This window comes from Doryrhamphus excisus, linkage group LG3 (assembly GCF_037039965.1).
Source record: "Doryrhamphus excisus strain RoL-2023G ecotype Guam linkage group LG3, RoL_Dexc_Guam_v1.1, whole genome shotgun sequence".
Taxonomy (NCBI): Eukaryota; Metazoa; Chordata; class Actinopteri; order Syngnathiformes; family Syngnathidae; genus Doryrhamphus; species Doryrhamphus excisus.
This window is the reverse complement of record NC_136359.1, coordinates 11,118,871-11,140,713: the sequence shown is the minus strand read 5'-3', so window position 1 is coordinate 11,140,713 and position 21,843 is coordinate 11,118,871. Positions and strand designations below refer to the sequence as shown.

The 21,843-nt window shown below is 41.8% G+C and overlaps 1 protein-coding gene across 4 annotated transcripts; it reads right to left on the bottom strand.

Moving 5' to 3' along the window:
* Positions 1-580: 580 nt before the first annotated feature.
* Positions 581-19,992, bottom strand: nsd3 (nuclear receptor binding SET domain protein 3). 4 transcript variants are annotated; one of them, XM_058071181.2, is made up of 25 exons: positions 19,667-19,992; positions 17,537-18,402; positions 16,871-17,116; positions 16,638-16,800; positions 16,396-16,550; positions 15,418-16,053; positions 15,188-15,350; positions 14,496-14,596; positions 13,816-13,861; positions 13,593-13,723; positions 12,375-12,500; positions 12,167-12,293; positions 11,893-12,093; positions 11,552-11,731; positions 10,525-10,671; positions 8,490-8,646; positions 7,264-7,466; positions 7,066-7,178; positions 6,836-6,982; positions 6,633-6,755; positions 5,831-5,947; positions 5,602-5,743; positions 5,163-5,269; positions 4,876-5,080; positions 581-4,519 (listed from the first exon to the last, which is right to left on the bottom strand). In XM_058071181.2, exons 2-25 carry the CDS (start codon positions 18,356-18,358, stop codon positions 4,221-4,223), a joined length of 4,857 nt encoding a protein of 1,618 aa, XP_057927164.2. In that variant the 5' UTR covers positions 18,359-18,402; positions 19,667-19,992; the 3' UTR covers positions 581-4,220. The 4 variants fall into 4 exon arrangements, with proteins under 4 accessions (XP_057927164.2, XP_057927166.2, XP_057927165.2 ...); XM_058071183.2 differs by having other exon boundaries at positions 10,525-10,548; XM_058071182.2 differs by having other exon boundaries at positions 15,188-15,347; positions 19,667-19,990.
* Between the last annotated feature and the right edge of the window lie 1,851 nt (positions 19,993-21,843).

Here is a 21,843-nt window from a genome sequence, read left to right as displayed (position 1 = left end):
TCAAAATAAATGTATTCTGAAGCGTGGCTTACCGCTTCAGACCCTCTTACGGAAAATGTATGGTATCAGTCAATTATTCTCTAATACTGTGTTGAATATTTATTGCATTAAACCAATGCGCCGATCATATAACAGTACAATTGGCACTACGATACAAACGTTGTAATTTGTTGTATATTTTGAAAAAATGGCAAGTCGGTACTTTGTCTGTCTTGACGCGTGGATGCTAGAAGCCACGTCACACTAATTCCAGAGTTTCTCAAGTAGTGGGGCGGAAACCCCCGGGGGACAAGGTAAACTGTCAGGGGACGCGCGATGGGCAGGGAGTATTTTCTATGTTTTTAATCATTATTTTTTATTCATATTCAACATGCAATAATAACAATATATATAATGGTAATCTACAGTATCATGCAGCAGTGATGTCAACTACTTCTATGTGATTCTAATCATACCTATCTACTTAAATATAATTTTTTTGTTTGATGAAAGAATAATCTGTGATGAATGTGTACATATAATCACATCTCCTCTTAATTCCTGTAAAACACAAAAATGTATTAAACACACAACACAATGCTTCACTGAGACAAGAGTACAGCTTTATTAAAGTCAAACTTCAGGCATGTCTGAACTCTTCCAACTCAACCTTTGAATGAAAAAAGGACATAATTCATATATTCAAATAAAAAGACGGCCATGTACAAAAAGAGTGTCTTCCCAACAGTCACGCACATTTAGAAGCGGAATTGTACAAGCAAGAAAATAAAAAATAAAAATAGCACGCCACAGTAACATGATTCTATGCAAATACAATGCAAGACTATTTACAAGTTTGTCAACAATATGCAGTAACACAGGTTGAACAGCAATCGACATGGTGGTCGTGTTCATCCACGATTTCATTGAAGCAACACCAAGAGAGATAGATATGACCCCAGTTAGTAACTTAGAGTAATCCTTCTACAAAAACGAATAGAGTGCTTTGCAAGTGAGTTTTTATTAACGACATTTTTGCTCCTTTGCCAATCAAACAAAACAATAGTCAGCAAAGTTGCACAAAAAAAGATGTTGCAGTAAACTGAAACAGTCTTTGAAGCACTAGAGGGGTTGTGGATTCCAATTATAGGATACAAAAAAACCCAAACAATTCCTGGATGTTTTTTTAAGGGTCACTTACATGGGAACAAACATGCTGTTTTTTTTCCACACAAAAAAATGGCACTAATAAACAAAACACTTTTGGGTTGTTGTTTTTTTTTTTACGCAAATGAAGTGATGCAACACACAAATGAAGCGTTCTAATACAGTACTGCCAACTGCATCAGCAGCAAGGGCAAAAATGGCACTGAGCGACATCGTCATGCAATCGGTGTGTGCAAATAAAATACAGGCTGTTTGGTTCTGCTGCCGTTATTATAAACGAAATTCCAAAAAAAGACGTGGCTTGAGTTCTAGAGACATGTTTGTGCTGAAAGTATGAAGTTGAGCTGAAAAGACCAGTTATGCCAGTTATGAGTCACCAGTAAAGCAAGCAACAAAGGCTGTGGTCCACAAACATGAATAAATAACATTCAAGTTTGGATGGCGACATGCATGTAGACCGATTTAAGGATAAAAATAAAAGTGCCTTGACGACAGAAGGGTATTATGGTATGGTAATAACATTTCTGGATGCAAGGTGGCTAATGTCACACAAGGTTGGGACAAAGGCAAGTGTATCGCTGAATGGACCTTAAAGACAACACATGCAAATGATACATTTGTACTGACAAACTTATGCAGTTTAAGTGCAAAAAGAACATGGAAATATGGTCAATCTGTCTGGGTTCTTATTGCCCATATATACATCCATACATTTCTTTTTAACTCTTCTACATAATTGCCATAAATGCTCCAATTAAAGCCTAAATGCCATTAACCGATACGTTGGCCTGGTGTATGGACTACAAAATCAACTAAGTCCTTAATTTGGAACAGACGCAAAAAATGCCATTAACAGCTGTGGCTGATGGCAAAACCTCTTGATATATTTTGATTGTGAACAAGATGGAAGTACAATAGCATTTCACCAAGAGTGGTCAGCATCCCGCAGCTTTTTTTTGCCTCTGCATGCGCTTTAAAATGTGAAACTTGTTTATTATACTTGCTGTTCTATTGTTTCAACAATTTGTTCGCTCTTGGTTCAACAACATTGGTTCTGTTGGCACTATGTTGTACAATACATTCTTAATACATGATCACATGGTCAAACAAAGCTATCTTTTCATTTCCACTTTCTCAAGCACTTATAAATCATTAAGATATATAATGAGTTTCCAATTTTTTAAATGACAGCCTCACTCTAGTTATCGCCTCCTTCCAATTGAACGTTTTAGGTAAATATACACCATGGCTAAAATTAGAGCATTTATGGTAAACAACACTCAGATCGGAAGATTCCCAAATAAATTGACCTGCACTGGTAATGATCACCTTGGGTGGTTAAAAAACAAAAAATACCAGTGTGAGGAGGATGATGAACAAAAGGCCAGGAAAATGGAGAGGGGGGTGGAGGGGAGGGGGCCATCCTCTATCAGAACTACAACTTTCCAATAGTGAACTGCTTCACACTGCTTTTAACAACAAAATACAGTGAGTCACCAAATGTGGAATCATTACACCAATGTAGAAAAACAAAGATATAATACATTAACCCCTCCTAATTCCTGTCTTTTTTTCTTTTTTTAAACGAGAGGGAGTCAAGATTACTGCACTGATGTCCGAAAAACAAACTGGTATAAAATGCGGTGCAATAAATAGAAAAAAATTTGACAGATGAGCCATTAAAAACACTGTACAGTTTGTATTTTGTACATTATACTGGACTGTGGTATCCCCACCGTGTGTCACGATATCGATTCAAATAATTCAACATGATGTCTTTACCACACCAGGCCGGTAGTCATTCCTATTTTTACCCCGAAAAGCAGCTATGCTATTTTTTGTTACGTTTTTTTTTTTAGACTGAGGAAAAATAAAAGGTTACAACACAGTTTAAACTCTTCTGTCACTACCAGAGGAAGAGGTATCCATTTTCAAAAACACCTATGTTCTTTTAATATACATTTCTGTATATGTATGACCTAAACTAAATAGTGTAGTGACAATGTGTGTGAAAGTGCTTTTCAGAGAGTTTTGGCAAAAATTAAAAAAAAAAAGAATTAAAAAAAAAAAGGTCACAGTACACAAACATTACTGAATCTGGGCAGTAGTTCCTCCAGCCACAATGGAACCCTTAAGGCTGATTAACTTCCCTCTACATGACGACGCACAACGGCTCAGAGAAAATGTAGAACAGACCTTTACCCCCCTGTCTGTCATGTTAAAAAAAACAACTGTAGAGGGCAAAAAAAACAACTGTAGACGGCAGGTGACATAACTCCCTGCCTGTTGGTAAGTACTTTACAATATGATACCAATTATGTACATGTGAATGAGGGAAAAATGAAACGTCACAAGTACTTGTGTAATGTCATACCAGTACGCTATATACCATTATACAGTATTTCACCTTAATAGGACAATTTTCACAAGGAGGTCTGCGCAACACCTAAACAAAGAAATACACCACTCACCGAGATGACGTGAGGAAGAATCTTGCATGTAAACATTAACAAACATAGATACGTATATAATTATATTCATCTATACTCATAAGTATATCAAAAAACATGATCAAAGGAATGTTGGAATGTAGTGTGGTCCTAAAAATTAAAATTGCACAAAAATGTTGCCCCTCCTTTTCTGCAAAGACCAAGCTAGATGATAGGTCACATGAGGAGTGGCAGTGGAAGTGTGTGTCTGTGTTTGTGTGTGTAAAAGACACTAGCCACACAGTGTACAGCAGGTAAACAAGAGGAGCAGCGATGTGGCGTCCCCTCCCCTCCGGGCATCTCACTTCCTTCAAAGTGCCAGCCACTGACAATACTTATAATCCAAAGACGGAACAAAATGAGGTGTTGATCCAGGATTTTGGAGCGGTTGGATTTGTTTTATGGCGAGGGGGTGCACGTTCTCATCTGGTGGTGCTCTAATCGCACTGCGGTCGCCACAATCAACATCCAGGAGTTTGTCGTCCTGGCTCTGAAGGTCCGACACACAAAAAAGTGAAAAATTCCCTTTAGTGAGCACAGGTGTACAGCAGCCCAGGTGGCAGGGTGGAGTGCCAGGAGTGCACTTTACAGGGAATGAGGTAACGACGGCGCCACATCGTCTCTCTGTGGTTCCTCTTTGACTGTGACGGGGCTCAGAGAGGAAGGCGGGAGTGGCAGCAGCGGCGGCTGCTTGGTGGAGCCGGGGTTGGAGCTCAGGGGACTGAGGGGGTTGTGGCTGGAACAACAGGGGCGGCCCTCCAATGAGGAGGCGGTGAGTGCCCCTGCCTCGTGATCTTGGCAGAAGGAGCGAGGACAGAAGTCACAGAGTGACGAGGCCTGACCACCACAGATACTGCAGTTGTGCCATGGACACTCCCAACGCCCTGTTGACAGGAAGAGGAGCTGCAATTAGCAATTAGCATAAAGGAAAACTGACTTGACGGACTATGTAGAATTCATCAGTGTATTATTGCAGCGACAGTGGTGTGTGAGAGTTACAGGAAGAAAATCTCTGACACGCTTGGGAAGATGTTGCTGCCAGTATAAATCTCTAGACGAACTGTCTTTCAGGAGGAATAAAAGTTGTACATTCAGGTCGATACTGTAACTGAAAAATATTACTTCTAACATGATAGGAATGGGAATGTTCTGAATTCATGTTTGCATGCCAGCTTTGACTTGATCAGATATAAGGTTGAGAGGTTTTTAAGAGCTGTTTAAAGAGGCTTTTTATGATCACCGTATGGCGGCTTGGTGAGGTTGAGACACAGCAGGTGGTACGCTTTGGGACAGTCCTTCCTGTCGCACATCACCAGCTCTCCACCCTCTCCACAGCAAAAACAGAAGTACTCGTGCATGTGTTTGCCCTCCAGCCGCAGCTTCCGCTTCTTCTGCTTCAGTTTGGCGTTCCTTGCCTTCTCCTCTTTCTCCATCACCACAGCACTCTGGAGGAAGGTGAACAGGACAGTGAAGACATGCTAAGAACAGAGTCCAGACAGGTGATAGGGACTAGACAGATGCGCTTACAGTTGGCTGCACCCCGAGGAAACCTGAGCAGTTATCTGAATTGCAGTGGCAAGATGCTTTTCTGTTGCCCACGCAATGCAGGTTGTAGTTGAACGTGAGCTCTGTGCCTGATGGCCAAGACAAGAAGCATGTCATTTAACTCCTTTGCATTGGAGCATGGACACATTTTATTAGGTAGACCAGAACACATATAATCAGACCCACTACCAGAGCTGTACCAAACATAGCAATAATAATAACTCATACAACACATTTTAAAAAAAAATGTATAAATCCTTATATACCGAATATACATTGACCCTTCTTTGTCTTAAATATTGACTGTATTGTCTGTATATTGGCGTTAATAAGAAACAATGCTTACTTCTGGAGTATCAATGTAGTTAGTAGTAGTTTGCTGTGCCTGGGAATCGGGGTGCGTTTTATTAGAATCACTCACCAGCCTCAATGTCACAGAGAGCAAAGAGTCCGATGTGGACATCCCCGTTAACCGTCCACTTTTGGGTTTCACAGTTTGGGCTGCAGCTGTGGTTCATGAACCGAGCAGAATTCCCTTTGGGACCAGCATCTATCACACGATCCTAGAAGCAAACGAATAAGCAACAATAAGACAGTGTAAGTTCCTATGGTATATTTAGAGGAGGATCATTTGTGTTTTTCAACATTACCTTGGTAAGGGTTAGCATGTAGAAGTTTGTTACATGGTTTTCATGAGCACGTTTGATTCGCTGCTGGCACTCCTCTGAGTCAATAACTTCTCCAACATATTCAGTCACAAAGTCACCCTGCAGAAAACATTAATATTGTAGTATTTAATTGGAATATTTATCGCAGTACATGGCGAACTACAGAGTAAACATGAATGATTAAAATTATTTGTAAATAATCTTTTTGTTAATTTTTATGTAATTATTCAGTTTTTTTTACAACACAAAAATTTGTGATATTCCAAAAATAATACATTTATAAACAGCTGTAACACAAATACAATATATATATTTTTAAATTTTATTCTTATTATAGAAATTCTTACAATACTCTGACTTTACTTTTGTAGAATTCATTTAAAATGCAAAAAAAAAAAAAAAGCGGAACAAAAAGCCCCTGGGCAAAAATAAACAAATATCTTCACATTAAAATGTATAATACAATTTGCTCTTTTCCTGTTTAATTCTTGTCCCTGCCAATTTCTACAGCCTGTGTAGGTGGCAAACTAATGAATCCTCTTCCGTTGTCTGCCAAGAACCACACAGTGATCTATTGCGACTCCAGTGACTCAAGACTTGACACTTCCATAACATAATCGCCAACATTAAATCCAACTAATTCTAAATGCTATGAAGTTACTTCTGCTCAAGATCAATAAATTAATTTGTCACGCCAGTCTCTATTTCATAACACAGTTAATCAATTTCAAGCTCATTGAAAAGCTTTGATGGGACAGTTTGACAGGACTCCCACGACACTCACCTTCCTCAAAGCTTGATTGGTCCTGAGGCCCCACCCACGACCATCTGTCTTTATCACTTCTGTCTCAGTGTACAGACGCTTGGAAAAACACTGGTTCTCACAATTGTCTCCTGCAGGACAGACCTGTTTCAGAAGGGTAAAGATGTCAAAAGGTGGCACTTTAACTGGCAATAAAATGCCTTACAGAGCAATGACAAACTAACCTGAGGGTGACATTCATACTGCAGCATACGGTTGAGACACTGAGAGTCCAAGCTACATGGATGCTCGTCCGTTGGCCGACAGTTGCAGCGTGGGATTTCGGACAAGTCTGCAACATGCATATGCACTTTCCCCACGGGTTTGTTGGACTGACACAAAAAACGACAACACCGGTATAAGTAGGCTGCATGTGTACGTGGCTCACATGCTGTTGTTTTTTCCCAATGATTACCTTTATACATTTATAGGGTGGCGGTTTGCGAGAGTTTCGCTCCTGCTCAAGAGCCTCCCTGCTCTCCCTCTGAGCCTTGAGTTCCTGAAATCTCCGGGCTGCTTCTTCCAGAGCTGAAACCACAGCAAATCCAACAACATTATAGAAACCTATTCTGTGATCTGCCTTTACGTAAGTGATTCCTCACTTCAACTTTACCTTTCTTGAAAGTCTTGTTGATGTTAATCTGACCCGTCACAAAGTTTTTGTCGTTCTCGACATAAGGGAAGACGCGGCCCTGGTTGATCCAGTAGTAGTCATGCGAGCCGAAGAAAAAGACAGGGAAGTCACCGATGTCGTGGCGAAGACTCTGGATGTTCGAGGGCACCAAACGAGGGTTGCAGATCTCGGCTGGCCACCACCTACAAGAGGAAACCACAAAGAGGAGGGTAACATTTGAAAAATCCTCACATACAGCATATAAATATTTTTCAATAAATATTTGGAATGCATGAAAAGCTGAAAGGGAAAACACAGCTCAGGTACGAGGTACTGTTATTTATCACATACTACAATATTAATTGGCCCTGTACCCTAGAAACCGCCCATGAATGATACGGGAAAAGGCCGAACTGATACTGAGTCAAAGCCCAGGGCAGTGATGCTGATAAAATATAGAGTTTAACCATGTCCAGTATCAGCCCCCATAGCTGTCCACTCAGAGAACAGCTCACGAGCGTGAACACACAGTTTACACTGTTTAGATATATGTAATAAACTGAACATTTTCTGGAAACAAAATGGTCTTTTGATTAAATAGTAAGTGATTATAAGCCCATGATTAAATAGTATGTGATAATAAGATCATCACATGGTTTGTCTGGTATCAGGCCCAGTATCATGACCCCGCGTGCCAGTATCAGCCCGAGACCGAAGGTCACTTGGGGGCATGATACCTGGCCTGATACCAGACAAACCATGTGATAACCTATAATTCTACACCATTAATGTGAGAAGACTAAACATGTTGATCTTGCACCTTTCTTTGCATGATATCATTGTTTTGCAAAAGCTACACTGAGCCGACTACTCTTCTTTATGAAGTTAAGCCAGACTTTTTATCTGCTTCCTCTTTGTTGGTGTTTGTGGCTATTTCTTCTGGATGGCGAAGTGGGCATTGAAACTAGGAATACAAATACAAACTTGTTAACAATCCCGGGAGAATTGGAATGTTAGTTTCGGTTCCTATCGATGCCCATCTCTACTGAGGATGTACTCACACTCGGCCAATTCTCAGCTAGACTTGGACCCTCCCGTGACCCTTGTGATGATAAGCGGTAGAAAATGAATGAATGAATGAACCCCCACTCCCAAGAAAAATCAACGAAACGAACTTCAAAAGTGCTTCTGCTATTTTGTGGCGTTACATCATAATTTGTGCATACCTGTAGTTGCCTAGTTTGACCCAGACTATTTGTTTGTAGTGAGGCTTCTTCCCGGCCCTACAGTCACTGCAGGACCATGGCCCCTCCGGCATCTCCATCTCCAGACACTCCGGGTGGAAGGAAGCAGGGCATGAGTCGCAGCACAGCAACTTCCCTCCTATATTTGTATGTATGTATGTATGGATGAATGGACACACGCATGAGTGTGTGTGTGTGTGTGTGTGGTGAAAAATGAGTATGCAAAGAGAGGAGGAGGGTATCATTAGGCAAAGGGAATTCATAACCTGGACAAACTCTGAATCTCATTTGCAGACAAGCCTAAGAACATAAGTGAATCAAAAGAAAAACACAGCGTCAAGTTACAAGTAAACTATTCAAAGAGAAGCTACATTGCAACATCTGATCCTTGTTATGAACTCTTAAATGGCTCCTGTGCGGGATTATAACAACTACGCTGCAGAGGAGAAGGCTGTAAATGGTTGCTTCATGTTACCACATTAAATGCATCAGTTACAGCATGTCTGGCAATCAGATTCAGAGCACTGTACCAAGGGCCAGTCAATGGGATACACATGCAGGAGCAGCACGGGGCTCCATTCAGCCAGTGAGTAAACAACAAATCAAGGATTTATTATTTGAAAAAAAACTGAAAAAAAATAAAAAGCAGGCATGCAGTCCTGCCAGTAAAGCAAACTGTCCCCATCACACCCACTGCACCCTGCATAGACCAGCTTGTATGGAATCTTTAGCGCCAATTTTGTGCCAATCTCACAACCACACTAGCGTCACTATTTTTGTTCTTGACAGCTCAGCGTGTTATCTACAATGCAATTTAATTCCATTCAAGGCAGGTCATAAGGTGTAGAAAAGGGAAGATGCGCCCCAAATGTCAATTTATCTGACAAATTCAGTCCAAAATAAAACTTCATATAAATTGGGGTCAGGGTAAAGAGCATGGGAAAGCTGGACATGGCCTTTTCGCGTAAATCAAATAAGCCCACAGTGCTCAAGCAGAGAAGCAGTGCACCTTCACAAACCACAGACAAGAGCATGAACCAACGCAGAACATCCAGCATCAGGGAGCTTGTGTACTGACCATTTCAGAGTCAGCAAAGACACATTCTTTCTGTGTTTGATCGCTAGTCTTACAATGGGCCTCATGCAAAAACCGCACTGAGTGGTTTTTGCAACTTGTTGCATTTACTAGAAGCAGCTCATAATATTTTTTTCCCCACTCATGTCAGCATGTCATGGCTGACTCCATGCAGTGTTAAGGTAATGCAGTCTAAGGTAATGTCTCATTAATGTAACATTACCAACGTCCAGTGACCAGAATACTACATATGACAATGTAATGATATGTAATGATATTTCAATATTTTTGGACTAATAATGGGCCACAGTCAACCATGAAACAGCAATCATTTATGAATGAATTTTGGAAAAATCGCTATAGACCGACTGAGAAATTTTCTCCTCACTTTCCTGAGGATAAAATTGTGATCTTAAAATTTTATTTGTGGCAAGACATTTATTTCTTCCAGTGGATAATTTAATTGAGACATGGCATCTAGTCCTACCATTTTGGGTGCGGGGGATCCAGGTCATAACACACTCCAAATAAAAAAAGTCTGGACAGGTGATTAGGTATAGTCCTGTTCATTGGTCACTATTTGAAAAAATACACTAACTGTCTAGTATTATAAATAATGGTCAAGTCGTGATGGAAGAAGAAAGGGGAAAATGCTTTTGGTGAATCTAAGGCTGACTTTTAAAAAAAAAGAGAACGCCGTTTTTTTGCATGCGGCCCAGTGTTATCTGTTAATTAAAGGGATTTGGACTTTTTTTTTTTCAATGCACAACTCTGCATGGCAATTAACTGCAGCTTGAACCAGTAAATTAAAATAGCACCTGAAGACTTTTAAATTAAAAAGTAGCATTCAAAAAAGGGAGAAACTGATCAGGATGGGAGCAGGCACAATACAAAACATAGACCAGTGGGGACAAAGGAGAAAGAGAAAAACTGTTCAGTTACCTTTCCCAACATTCTTTTTGGTAGCTGACGAAGGAGAGGGAATCATAGGTAATTTCAACTCAGCACGATTTGACTCAGTCAGAAGGTAGTGGGACTTATAGGCATATGAACTTAATATGGTGTCAGTAAGGTCTTGCACTAACAGCCCTACACAAGACACACAGGAAGAGACGGGGGTGAGCCGCAGGCAAACTCCAAAAAAAAAAAAACTAACTAAAACAAAAAATAAAAGAAAGAACGCACATTGTCTCACACATACATACATACATACACACACACACACACACACACAACACAAGTAAGAAACAAGTCAAACAGTTTGCCCGAAACACAAAGTGGACAATAGACTCAACTTATTGTTTAGAAAGGCAACATTAGATGAGAATTGGATACGTGAGTTTTAAGGAGAAAACTCTATTCTTTCCTTTATCAATTTGGATCATTCACCCCGGCTGTAATTGTGTTGGTAAAAAAATATATATTAAAAAAAACTCCCAAATATTACATTTAGCAGCCCTGACAGTCATGTAAAACAGTACCAAACAGGAAGCACATAATGCAAAATGCCAAACATCTTGTTTCAACCATGCAGTTGTTTCAATTAAAATCAAAGCGCAAGAATATTTATCTGTGTTACCGTACTTCTGACACCTTTGTGTGACATATACATGGTAGTAATAGGCATGTTGAACTACAGATTATTGTCCTTTCTCAAGCATATAGATGTCCTTTTCAGTGGTGGGTTTACACTTGTGTCGCATTGCTATGATATTGCACTATTTACTGTAGGTCTACATACCTACTGTAGTGCATGGTGAAAACATCTCGAATGTATGGCAGGTTTAAAAAAGCCAAAATAAGTCCAGAACCAAAAAAAACAAACAAAAAAAAACTCTACAATCATGAAGGGCCACACGGTATTGTTTTACATGTTGAGATGAACAGACACTGCTGATTGTTTTTAAAATCAGTCAAACAATAACCAGGCGACTGCAGGTGCGTATGTGTGAGCAGGGAAGGGACTTACCTCGGGCACACAGGAAGCACCAGCCCACATTGATGGGGGAGGTGAGGAGGCCGTTCTTCCTGGTGCTGCCGTGGCTGCTGCAGATCATGATGTGATGTGTGAGAATAACACTGCCCGCCGCCACGCAGCTGTCGCCCGTGTGGTACGCCAGCGGACAGCGGATGCAACGCATCAGGCGACCTGGACAAGAAACAATTAAGAACCATAATAAAGATTCTCTTTATTACGCCTTTTTTATTAAGGTGCTCATCTGAGAACAGACAAGAGGGTTCTTAAGAAAAACAGCTATTATTTCTACACTAATAAACTATAAAAGAAAAGAGAAATGCGACAGTATTCACCTTTGCTGGCTCGCTGAAGGTCTCGCTCCAGACAGCAGGTGGCGCAGCTGTGCTGGGGGCAACTGAAGCCACCCCCTGAGCTGCTGGTGGTGCCTGGCAGTTTACGGACACAATCCTCATGGTAATGACAGCCACATCCGCTCACGGAGCAGCGAGTCACCTCCTGGCCTGCTTTCTTACAGCTGAAACACTGGTGATTGCCTAGAACAGAGAGTTACGGAGAGACCAATAGTAATGACCAGAACACAAAAAGCAAGATAATGATCTTGCTCACCGTTTCTACATTCCAGGCAGGTGAACCGTCCTTCAGGTATGGATGTTAGGCCGAGACACTCCAAATGGAACTGCCTGTTACAGTCACCTTCACACAGCACCAAATTCTCACCGTACACCTCGCAGATCTACATGCACACACAGATCCCTCAAGTAAATACACACATTTGGCAAGAGATTAAAACTGGGACACGTGGATCAGTGCAGACCTGGCAGACGGTGTCCCTCTTGCTGGTGCTGCTGTCCTGACGAGACAAGCCAGAGTCCACAGACTGAGTGTCTGAAGCATCTGCGTCTGCAGCTGCTGGACTATCAAGACTTTTCCCGAATAAACCCTGCGGCACAGATAAAGATTGAATGCCATAATGTGTGTGCAAAAACAGCCAAAACTCACCTGTCATAAGAGAAATACTACACATATATTAATAGTCACAGGCCATCTGTGACATCACAGAATCCTTAGTTCCACCTGAAATAATTTGTGCCATTGGGTATGGATGCTTCCAACTTTACCAATGTCTTGTATTTAGGGTCATCTTACAGACTCCTGATCAAAATTTGAAGACCAATTGAAAGAAATTTACATTTAAAACTATAGGTTGTTGGGGATGTTGCAGGGGGGCATCCCTCATTACTGAAGGTCCTCGTCTGTGTGGTAATGAGTGGCTTTTTCAACAGGACACCACTGCAGTACACAATGTCAACCTGCCAAAAAACGTCTTCCAGAGGAATAACGTCATTCTTTTGGACCATCCTGTATGTTCCTGTAGGAGTACATTTGGGGATGAATGCCAAGGGAAGTTTACAAGAAACAGGCAGTGGGGACCCTCCATGATGTCATCTTTAGCCCCTGGAGCAACATTAGCACACTAGCCTCGTGGAAACAGTGGCCAGCTTTGGAGGTGATTAACAAGAATGGTGGAGTTACTCAATACCTAGTCTATCCCATTCATTTTCCACCGCTTATCCTCACAAGGGTTGCGGGCATGCTGGAGCCTATCCCAGCTGTCTTTGGGCGAGAGGCGGGGTACACTCTGGACTGGTCGCCAGCCAATCACAGGGCACATATAGACAAACAACCATTCACACTCACATTCATACCTATGGACAATTTGGAGTCACCAATTAACCTAGCATGTTTTTGGAATGTGGGAGGAAACCGGAGTACCCGGAGAAAACCCACACATGCACGGGGAGAACATGCAAACTCCACACAGAGATGGCCGAGGGTGGAATCGAACTAGGGTCTCCTAGCTGTGTCCATTTTTAAAAATGTTATTTGTATTTTGAGGGAATTTTGTTTGTTTTGTTTGTTTGTTTGTTTGCATGTAGAAGTTCCATTTAGAAGCGCCTTCAGGACCTTGTAATTTTGATCAGGACTGTAGTCTGATAGAATATATTTGTCTTGTGTGTTCATCTAAACCTACCTGTGGATCGTTGAGGCCTCTTGAGTCTGAATCCGATGTGTCTCGATACTGGGATGACGCCATCTCTACATCTGTGGAAGCTCTGCTTCGCTTCTTCAGAGGTTTACATGCATCAGATATCTCACTGGCTCCTGAACCACGTCAAGAAGGAAATTTAATAATGGAAGGATTTGAAATTGAGAGAAAGAGAACTGTGATGGGGTAGAATGATCTTATCACCAACCTTTCTGGGAACCTGCCCTCGGTGTGGCCTCTGGAGCCATCTCAGCCTGGGATAAAAAGAGGTAAAATATCAAAGTTGTAGAGTTACACAGGACAGTGTTGCAAAGAACACATGCAGTCAGTTAATTTTAATAGATGGGCAAAACTAACTGATATTTGCATAACAGCAGTGAATGGAGCATACATCAGTTACTGAAAATGATCTTCAAATTTGCATTTAAGGTGAACCGTTGCACTACTTTTGACACTGAAACACTGAACAGAGCTGACAGAGAAAATTAAGAGAAAGTCATACAGGAAATATGTGGTCTTGTTCAAAAAAAAACAAACTTAGGGTATGTTTACATGACAAATAAAAAAAACACACATTAGGTTCCATGTACAACCCAGGTTCACAGACTGGTTAGAAAACTGGTTAGAAACAGGATGCAGATGTGCTTTTGTGCCTTTTGAATTCAAACTTTCCTTTGTAATGTGCCTCAAATTGACACACTGAACGTAATTTTTTTGAATAAGCACTATAAGGACAAACACTACAACCATGCTATGTTCCGCCATTGTTGTTTTGACTGTATCACCCTCATGCATCTTCTTCAATGTCAGGCAACTAAACCGCCAAATCAACACCATGTTTATCCATTATTAAAAAAAGGTGTAGAAAGACTGAAGATGTCTTGATACCTGTTCCTTCTTGGTTTTCTTCTTAGGTACGGGGTCATTCCCTCTCTCAGACTCTGACCTGCTCCTGATTGACCGTCGCTGCAGCTTCCTCTCCTGAGAACCTGGAATATAGCAATAGAGCAAATATTTGGCTGTATCTCTTAATAGTTCAATTAAGGCCACTGTTTCTCCAAAACATTTTGTCTTGTGTAGCACCCAGAGCCTTTTTGTCCCCCTCACTCAATATAATACAAATTGTTGTGATTTTGGCGCAGCTGTGCCACAGGTTATTGTCTCCCTGGGGAAACGAGTTGTACCGTACACGTTCTATTTTATTGTCTGACTTAATATGAAATACTAGAAATACACATAGCATCCCTGATTGGGAATCACTGCACACCTTCTCACCTGCATATACGTATAGTACTTATATAAGTTACTTGTTGCTTATATAGTACTTAAGCAATGCAATGTACTTAAGTACATTGGTAAACTTCACTCCCCGACGCCTTAAAGAACAACAAAATGTAATCCTATCCTACCTTACATACAGTACTATATACATGGCTCACCTGGATTTTTTATACTGATATATACTGACATATTCTTGTGTGCTCTTACTGTTTACTTTACTGCAAAAACTTAAATTTCCCCATTGTGAGATTAATAAAGGATTCTTTATGCACTATACGTCTTGCTAATGTTCTACAAACCATGTGGACTGCTGTGATGAGAGCCAGGAGAAGATGTTGGCTGCGTCCCTCCCTCCTCGCTCCTCCGACTTGCGGGAGATTCTCTCCTCTCCTCCCCCTCTTCTTCCATGTCATCTACGTCTTCCTCCTCCTCTGGGCTGGGTTCGGGTTTAGCTCTGTCCTGCTGGCAACAAATCATGTATAAAAACTCAGAGGAAAAGAATCATAAGTGCAGACTCTGCTTCACTGACCTCTGGTGAGCAGTAGCCCAAATCCGGCTGCCTGCCTTCTCCCTCCACTCGCTCCTCATCGTCGTCGTCATCATCATCATCCTCCTTTTCCACTTCTTTCTTCGGTGAAGGAGCGATTTTCTTCTGCAGGAGAGGCCAGTCGCACTTTGTGATCTCCACATTTAGTCTCTTCATGGTGATGGAGAGAGGCAGCAGCTTCCTTGCTGCTGCAGTTTTCCACGCCCTGACCGGCGGTGAAGAATCTTGCTGCGCTCCTGCATCCGAATCCTGTTTAGGAGAGTCTGTCTTATTCTGGTCCCCCCTCAGGTTCATCTTCTCATTTGAGGCCTGGGAGTCGTCCGTGTTGGAAATACTACACTGCCGACGTGGCAGCTGTCTTCTCGGTGGCTGCTCTCTGTCTGGCGACTTCACTCCGCCATCGTCCTTCTTGTTGGTTGAGCCGCTGGAGCGCCGGCTCCGCTTCTCAGCCCGCCCGTTGGCTTTCTTCGCAGACTGTGCCTCGTTGGGGGTCGGGTCGACATAAATGAAAGTGTAGTTGTCGATACGCTCCTGGCGCGTCATTAGGAAAGCGTCCTCTGCGTGGCCCACACCTACTTCCCACTGAGCACGCTCCCTCTGAGGGATTGGCTTCAGGAGCTGTAAACAAACAAAAAACAGCTACACGTGCTGTTTCTCTTCAGCTCCAAAATAACTTTTTTTCAAACAAACAATATAAGAACACCAACACCGCCTAGCATATGTTATGTTATGTGTTACCAATAGTGGTTTAAAAGAACAGATTGAAAAGTATTTCCGAAGTATTTGGAACACCTCCTTGTATGACGGCACCATAGTGTAAAAATAACCATTTGATACTGCATGCCATTCGATTGCGTGGTTGTACCTAATGCAGTGGTCAGCATGTATGTATTTGTTTCATTGACACAGAAAAAGCATGGATCCAGTTTGAGGTGATACTGAAGTACAAATGCAACATACTTTGTGTTTTTCCACAGGGTTTGTGGTCTTTCGTAGCGTTTCCGTTTGGAGTTCATCAAACTGGTCCTTGCCCTGGTACATGACGATCCTCTTCTCGTGGATCCACGCTCGCTCTGCTACGCTGCCAAAAAACTGGACGTGGTATTCCCTGTGACCTGCGTGGCAAATCGGAAATTGAGTACGCTCTTACTCTTGTTCTTCAACTTTGAAAAATTGAAGCTTATTAATATTTATGTGCTTACCTCTGGTGTTGATACGTGTGTGTACCTTCATCTGTGGGTCGGATGACACCATGCAAGGCCACCATGGGTACGTACCCACCTTGGACCACACTAGATCTCCAATCACAAATTCCTTACAGAATCCAGTCTCTTGGATCACAGAGGGTTGATTGACTTTAGGAACCTATGAAACCAAAATGCCTGCATTAGAAATTTTGCCATTTAATGAATGAAAAGAAGATGAGCACTCGTACCTTTGGTGTCTTTGGCTCAGTTTTGATAACGGTCTTCTGAGGCTTTTCTGTCTGGGTCAGTGGTACTTCTCTTGGCTGCGGCAGGTCGTAGGCGTCTTCTGTCTTGCTTGCAGTAGCTGCAAGGCCTTGGACGTGCTCCAGACTCGCCTCCTGGATGTGTAGCTGGAGCTTGGTCGTCTTTTTCCTCTTCTCTTTCTTCCTCTCATGTCGGCGCTGCACCTGAGCCGCCTCGTTCTTCTGAGATTCCTTCAGAAGATTTATTGAAAAAAAAAAAGAAAGAAAGAAAGAAAGAGAAAGAAAGTGATGAGCGAGAACGGAAAACAAAAGTGAGACATCAATTAACTTTTGCTTCTTTTGAAGCAAATTTGGCTCTGCCTCTCTACACATATAAAACCCTTCCTTTAGAAATGATTAGAAGCTTACAATTCAGGGAGCATTTTAAAGCAGTCTGCCTCAGAAATAGGGATGGGCATTTGATTAAATTTCCTGGACTGACTAGAGGTCATATTAACAAACGTTTAATTTATTAATTGTGTTTTGGAACTGAATATTTGACTGTTCTGAACCTCTTTCGATGTCATATTATCATTCTACACAGAATAATGTTGTCAAGAGGATGTCTTAACAGCACAGTATATTAAATATGTCTGAAATAATAAAGAGTACCTGCAGTTCTTGCAGTAAGTCTCCACACAGTGCAGATTCAAACAGCTCTTTGCCATTCTGATACGTCTTAATGATCTTCAGTTTGATCTCCGGGGAGCTGGTTTTCTTCAGCACCCCTCCCGGGACGCTGGGTGTGGGGGGCTGGACAGGCTGTGAGGAGGGGGTACTGTCCACAAGAGAAGGGGGTGGGCTGGACGAGGGCAGGTGCAAGGGTGGAGGGGGAGGCAGTGTGTGGGTCATGATGTGAGGCGTGTGGGGCAAGTGGTGCTGAGTGGGCAAGGGCAATGGTGGGGGGCTCTGCGGGTGGCTTTGGATGTGGGGCGTGTTCGACAGGAAGTGGTGTGCGTGGTGATGGTGGTGGTGATGATGATGATGGGGGAGGTGAGGGTGCAGGTGCGGGTGATGCGTGGGCAGCGGTGGCGAAACAGGAGAGCGTGGTCTTTCCTGGAGGCCGGGGCCCCTTAGAACTGTCCCCTCCCCGGGCATGAGAAGGCCGTGCTCCGCATAGCTGCGTATGGCCCCGTAGCCGTTAGCCGAGCCGTTGGGGAACTGCGAGTACATGGAGAACTTGGACTGTGGCTCGTACATGCCCAGACCAGGAGGGTAGCCGTTGGAGACGTGCGGCAGGTCCTCTGACGCGGAGGACGGATAGGAGAAGTCTGCATCCAGGGCCGCATCATAGGAGGGCCCGCCATCCTCGCCCGGGTCACTGCCGGTGTCACAGGTGCCGTCCTGTCTGATGTTGGCTGAGTCAATAAGCTGAGGGGGTTGCTGAATTGTATTTCCCATGATCCCTTGCATGAAAGAGAAGGAGAAATCCATTGTTGGGCTCCGGCATCCTTAACTGTCTTTTTCTTTGACTGGACCTGTCGACAGAGAAACATGCAATTAATCATTGTGTCATAATGTCTGAATAAGTGACTTAAAAACAAAACACTAAAATGTGATTTGTTCATTGAGATCCTCAAAAAAGTGACACCTATAATTACGAGTTCATCATTGTAACACACTATTCATGCACACATCCTTAGATCACCAAAGGCCAAATCAGCAAACCACTCAAACATTAATCAATCAAAAAAAACACCCTTTTCCAGATATAGTATTAAAGTTAGGCAAAACATGCACTCTAACAAGTGGCATTTTCCCACATTTGTAACATTTTAAACATTGAATCAATGCAGCCCTGCACGTAAATAGAGAACAGAACCAACAGTCAGCAAGAAAAAACGTTAATTATAATGCAATTTGTCATAAAAACAAATCCCAATACTTATATTAGTAAGTGTGGCGTCAAATTTGCGTCTCCAACGTGTTTTAGGTGAGCAACACAAACACATGGCGGTCCGCTCCAGCCAAACAAAACAAAGAGCAGTGGCCGGTAGCTTTTTCACACTACTACTTGACACTTTTATTGTATTGTAAAGAGTGTGAATGTTAAGCAGAAGTGTGGGCGATACACCCTGTTTAACCTGTGAGCCCTAGCAAAGGTGCATAATGGTGATGTAAACATCCGTATAGTGCCGTCTAGCGCTCATAGAAACACGAAATGTACCTAACGGGATTGTTTTTTGAATGTTGCATAGCGAGTTAAACATGAAGATTTTGCTGCATCTGTGTGATCTGATTGGGAAAAAAACATCTGCGCAGACACAATTGTTTCACTCAATGATCTTACAGCCTTGTGGGATGCTAGCTTAAAAGCTACTTAGCTATAAATTGATTGTCCTGCCCCATTTTGGGGCGCTTTACTTCCGCTTAAACACACACAGGAAACAGTTTTAACACGTTTAATGTAGCCATGGATGCGTTGAATGCGTGTAATTGGTCTGTTTGGTCACATACTAAGCGGAATGAGATGAAAAGATGAGAATGCTAACGCTAGCGAGGCTAACGGTACATTGCCAATATGGCTGCCTGTCTGGCGTGATTATTCCTCCATCACTAGCGTTTTGGGAAGAATGTGGCTGAAAATTCAGCAAATAGAGCACAGGCGATGGAAGGACAAGCGCATTCAGTGCATCGGTAAAGGTGCAGAAGCAAAACATGCAACAAAAAGGAAGAGGGCTGATGAGCAGCGTCAATTTTGACGCCGAGTCGCGAAATGCAGGCAAATAAAAATGTCAATACCTTCAGCGTGTCCCATTCTAAACACATACACCGGCCAGCAACGCGTCCTCGTTTAATATAGTAAGAAAAACTAAACAAAAACAAAAAACTGCTGTGTTCTGTTATTTTGTTAAAGCGCAGGGCCTTTCCTTTTTCGTTTTAACGCAATTCTCCACAGAGGAGGAGGGGGATGTTACGCTATATCCTCGCTACCCAATCCCAAAGCTGGGCTCTTCTTCAGTCACTGGAGGAACTGGAGATTTGAATGACACCCTGCTAAAAACAAGACGCTTTCAATTCCCGAACCTCTTATGTCTGCAGCTCAACGAAAAAAAAGAGCACGTTTAAAGGCAGGGGTTGTATGAACTCTGCAGGGCTAGTACTCCCAGCAGCAGCCGTGTGTACTTGGCTATTTCATTTGATCATTGCAGCTTCCAACACGTCATGACAGGCTACACTGAAGTGAACGAGCAAATGTGTGTTACGTGTTGAAACCATGGAGACATATGCATATTTGCATTAAGATGTCTTACTTGTTGTTAACCTACTCATTAAAATGATATCTTGCTCAGACTCAGCTGTCTGCATGGGCTGTCACTTCTTGTCACAACTGTTTACTATTTTATAACTAAAGTCAGCCAGTGGAGGTATTCTTTTGTTATTTTAATTGATCTGACTCTATCCTGTAAGCCTTATCTCTGCTGATCACTTTACTTAAGGGTGGATGACAATGCAAATTTTTACTTAAATTCTCCTTCAAATTCCAGTGAGGGAAATGCTGCAAAATGAAGGAACAAAACACAAGTTAGGCTACCAGCTGAGCCAGACTTGAAGAATGACCAGAAGAAAGTTGGGTTGAATTTTAAAAAGGCAAAATGAAATAAGTTTTTATTTCTCTGTTAAACACTTGGCCTTATAGGTCTCAATCTGTTAAAGGTGGCCTATTATGCATATTTTTTTACCCTTTGTATTGAATGTTTAATAATTATGTAATAATAATTACTTTGTATTGTTGTATCCTATATGCTACAGCTATTATTATTGATGGTCTATTTTCATTTATTCCACACACGGGCCGGCCTCCGGTCATGCACACTCGGCTGTGATTGGTCACACACCTAAAGTGCTTCCTAACTATGACCCATATAAGGAAGGTCGCCCCTCTGTGATGTCACAAAGGAATGGTTTTACCATGCCTTTTCAAACCGAGCGTTTTAAGCCATCCCAAACTTCTTTTAGGGCTCACTTCCAAATGTGCCAACCTCATTATTTGAAACTTTAAACACAAGAAAAGTGGAAAAAGCTTAATAGGTCCCCTTTAATATTAGCTATTACATGTGATTGGCTGGCGACCAGTCCAGGGTGTACCCCGCCTCTCGCCCGAAGACAGCTGGGATAGGCTCCAGCACCCCCGCGACCCTCGTGAGGAAAAAGCGATAGAAAATGAATGAATGAATGAAGTGTCACGAGACACGAGAAAGAGACGGGCCAAGATTGTAACATTACTTTTAACAAAATTACAATGAAAAAATATATGACAATATATTGCAGTCTACTAATTAATTTCTACTATGTTACATTCTTCTACACTCTGTGTTTATGCAAGCATCCCTGCCTCCAAACACCGGGACAAGGAGACTGTGTGACTGACAAAAGGGCTCACTACATTCATGCTGTTGTTCTATGGAACAAACATGCCAAAGTGCTGAACCAATGCACATAGTGAACTCTCCTTCTATATAATAATTGTAAGTATATACAATATTAGCAAAGTAACATTAATAAACCAACTGAAAGATATCATTCTTATGGCGTTAGTATCAACCTGATATTGATGCTACGATATCAGTACTCGTAATTCTGGTAGGAAGCTGGAAATTATCTGAATATTTTAGTAGTTGAAACCCTTAAAGAAGACTCATTTTTCAGTTGTCACTTTATCTTGGGCTGAATAAATAAATAATCTTTCCTTTTCACAATGGAAAACATGCCAACTTTTTAAACCAATAGTGTTGTATCATACACAACAGCTATGGTTGTTGGTTTTTGTGCATTTAAATTGCGTGAACTATTGTAATATTCTGTGTATTATAATATACAATATGTATAATAATGTATATTGTACTATCATAATATTTGCATTAACGTAATGGTTTTTTTTTAATCTTGAACGTACATTTTTGCTAATAAAACAAATC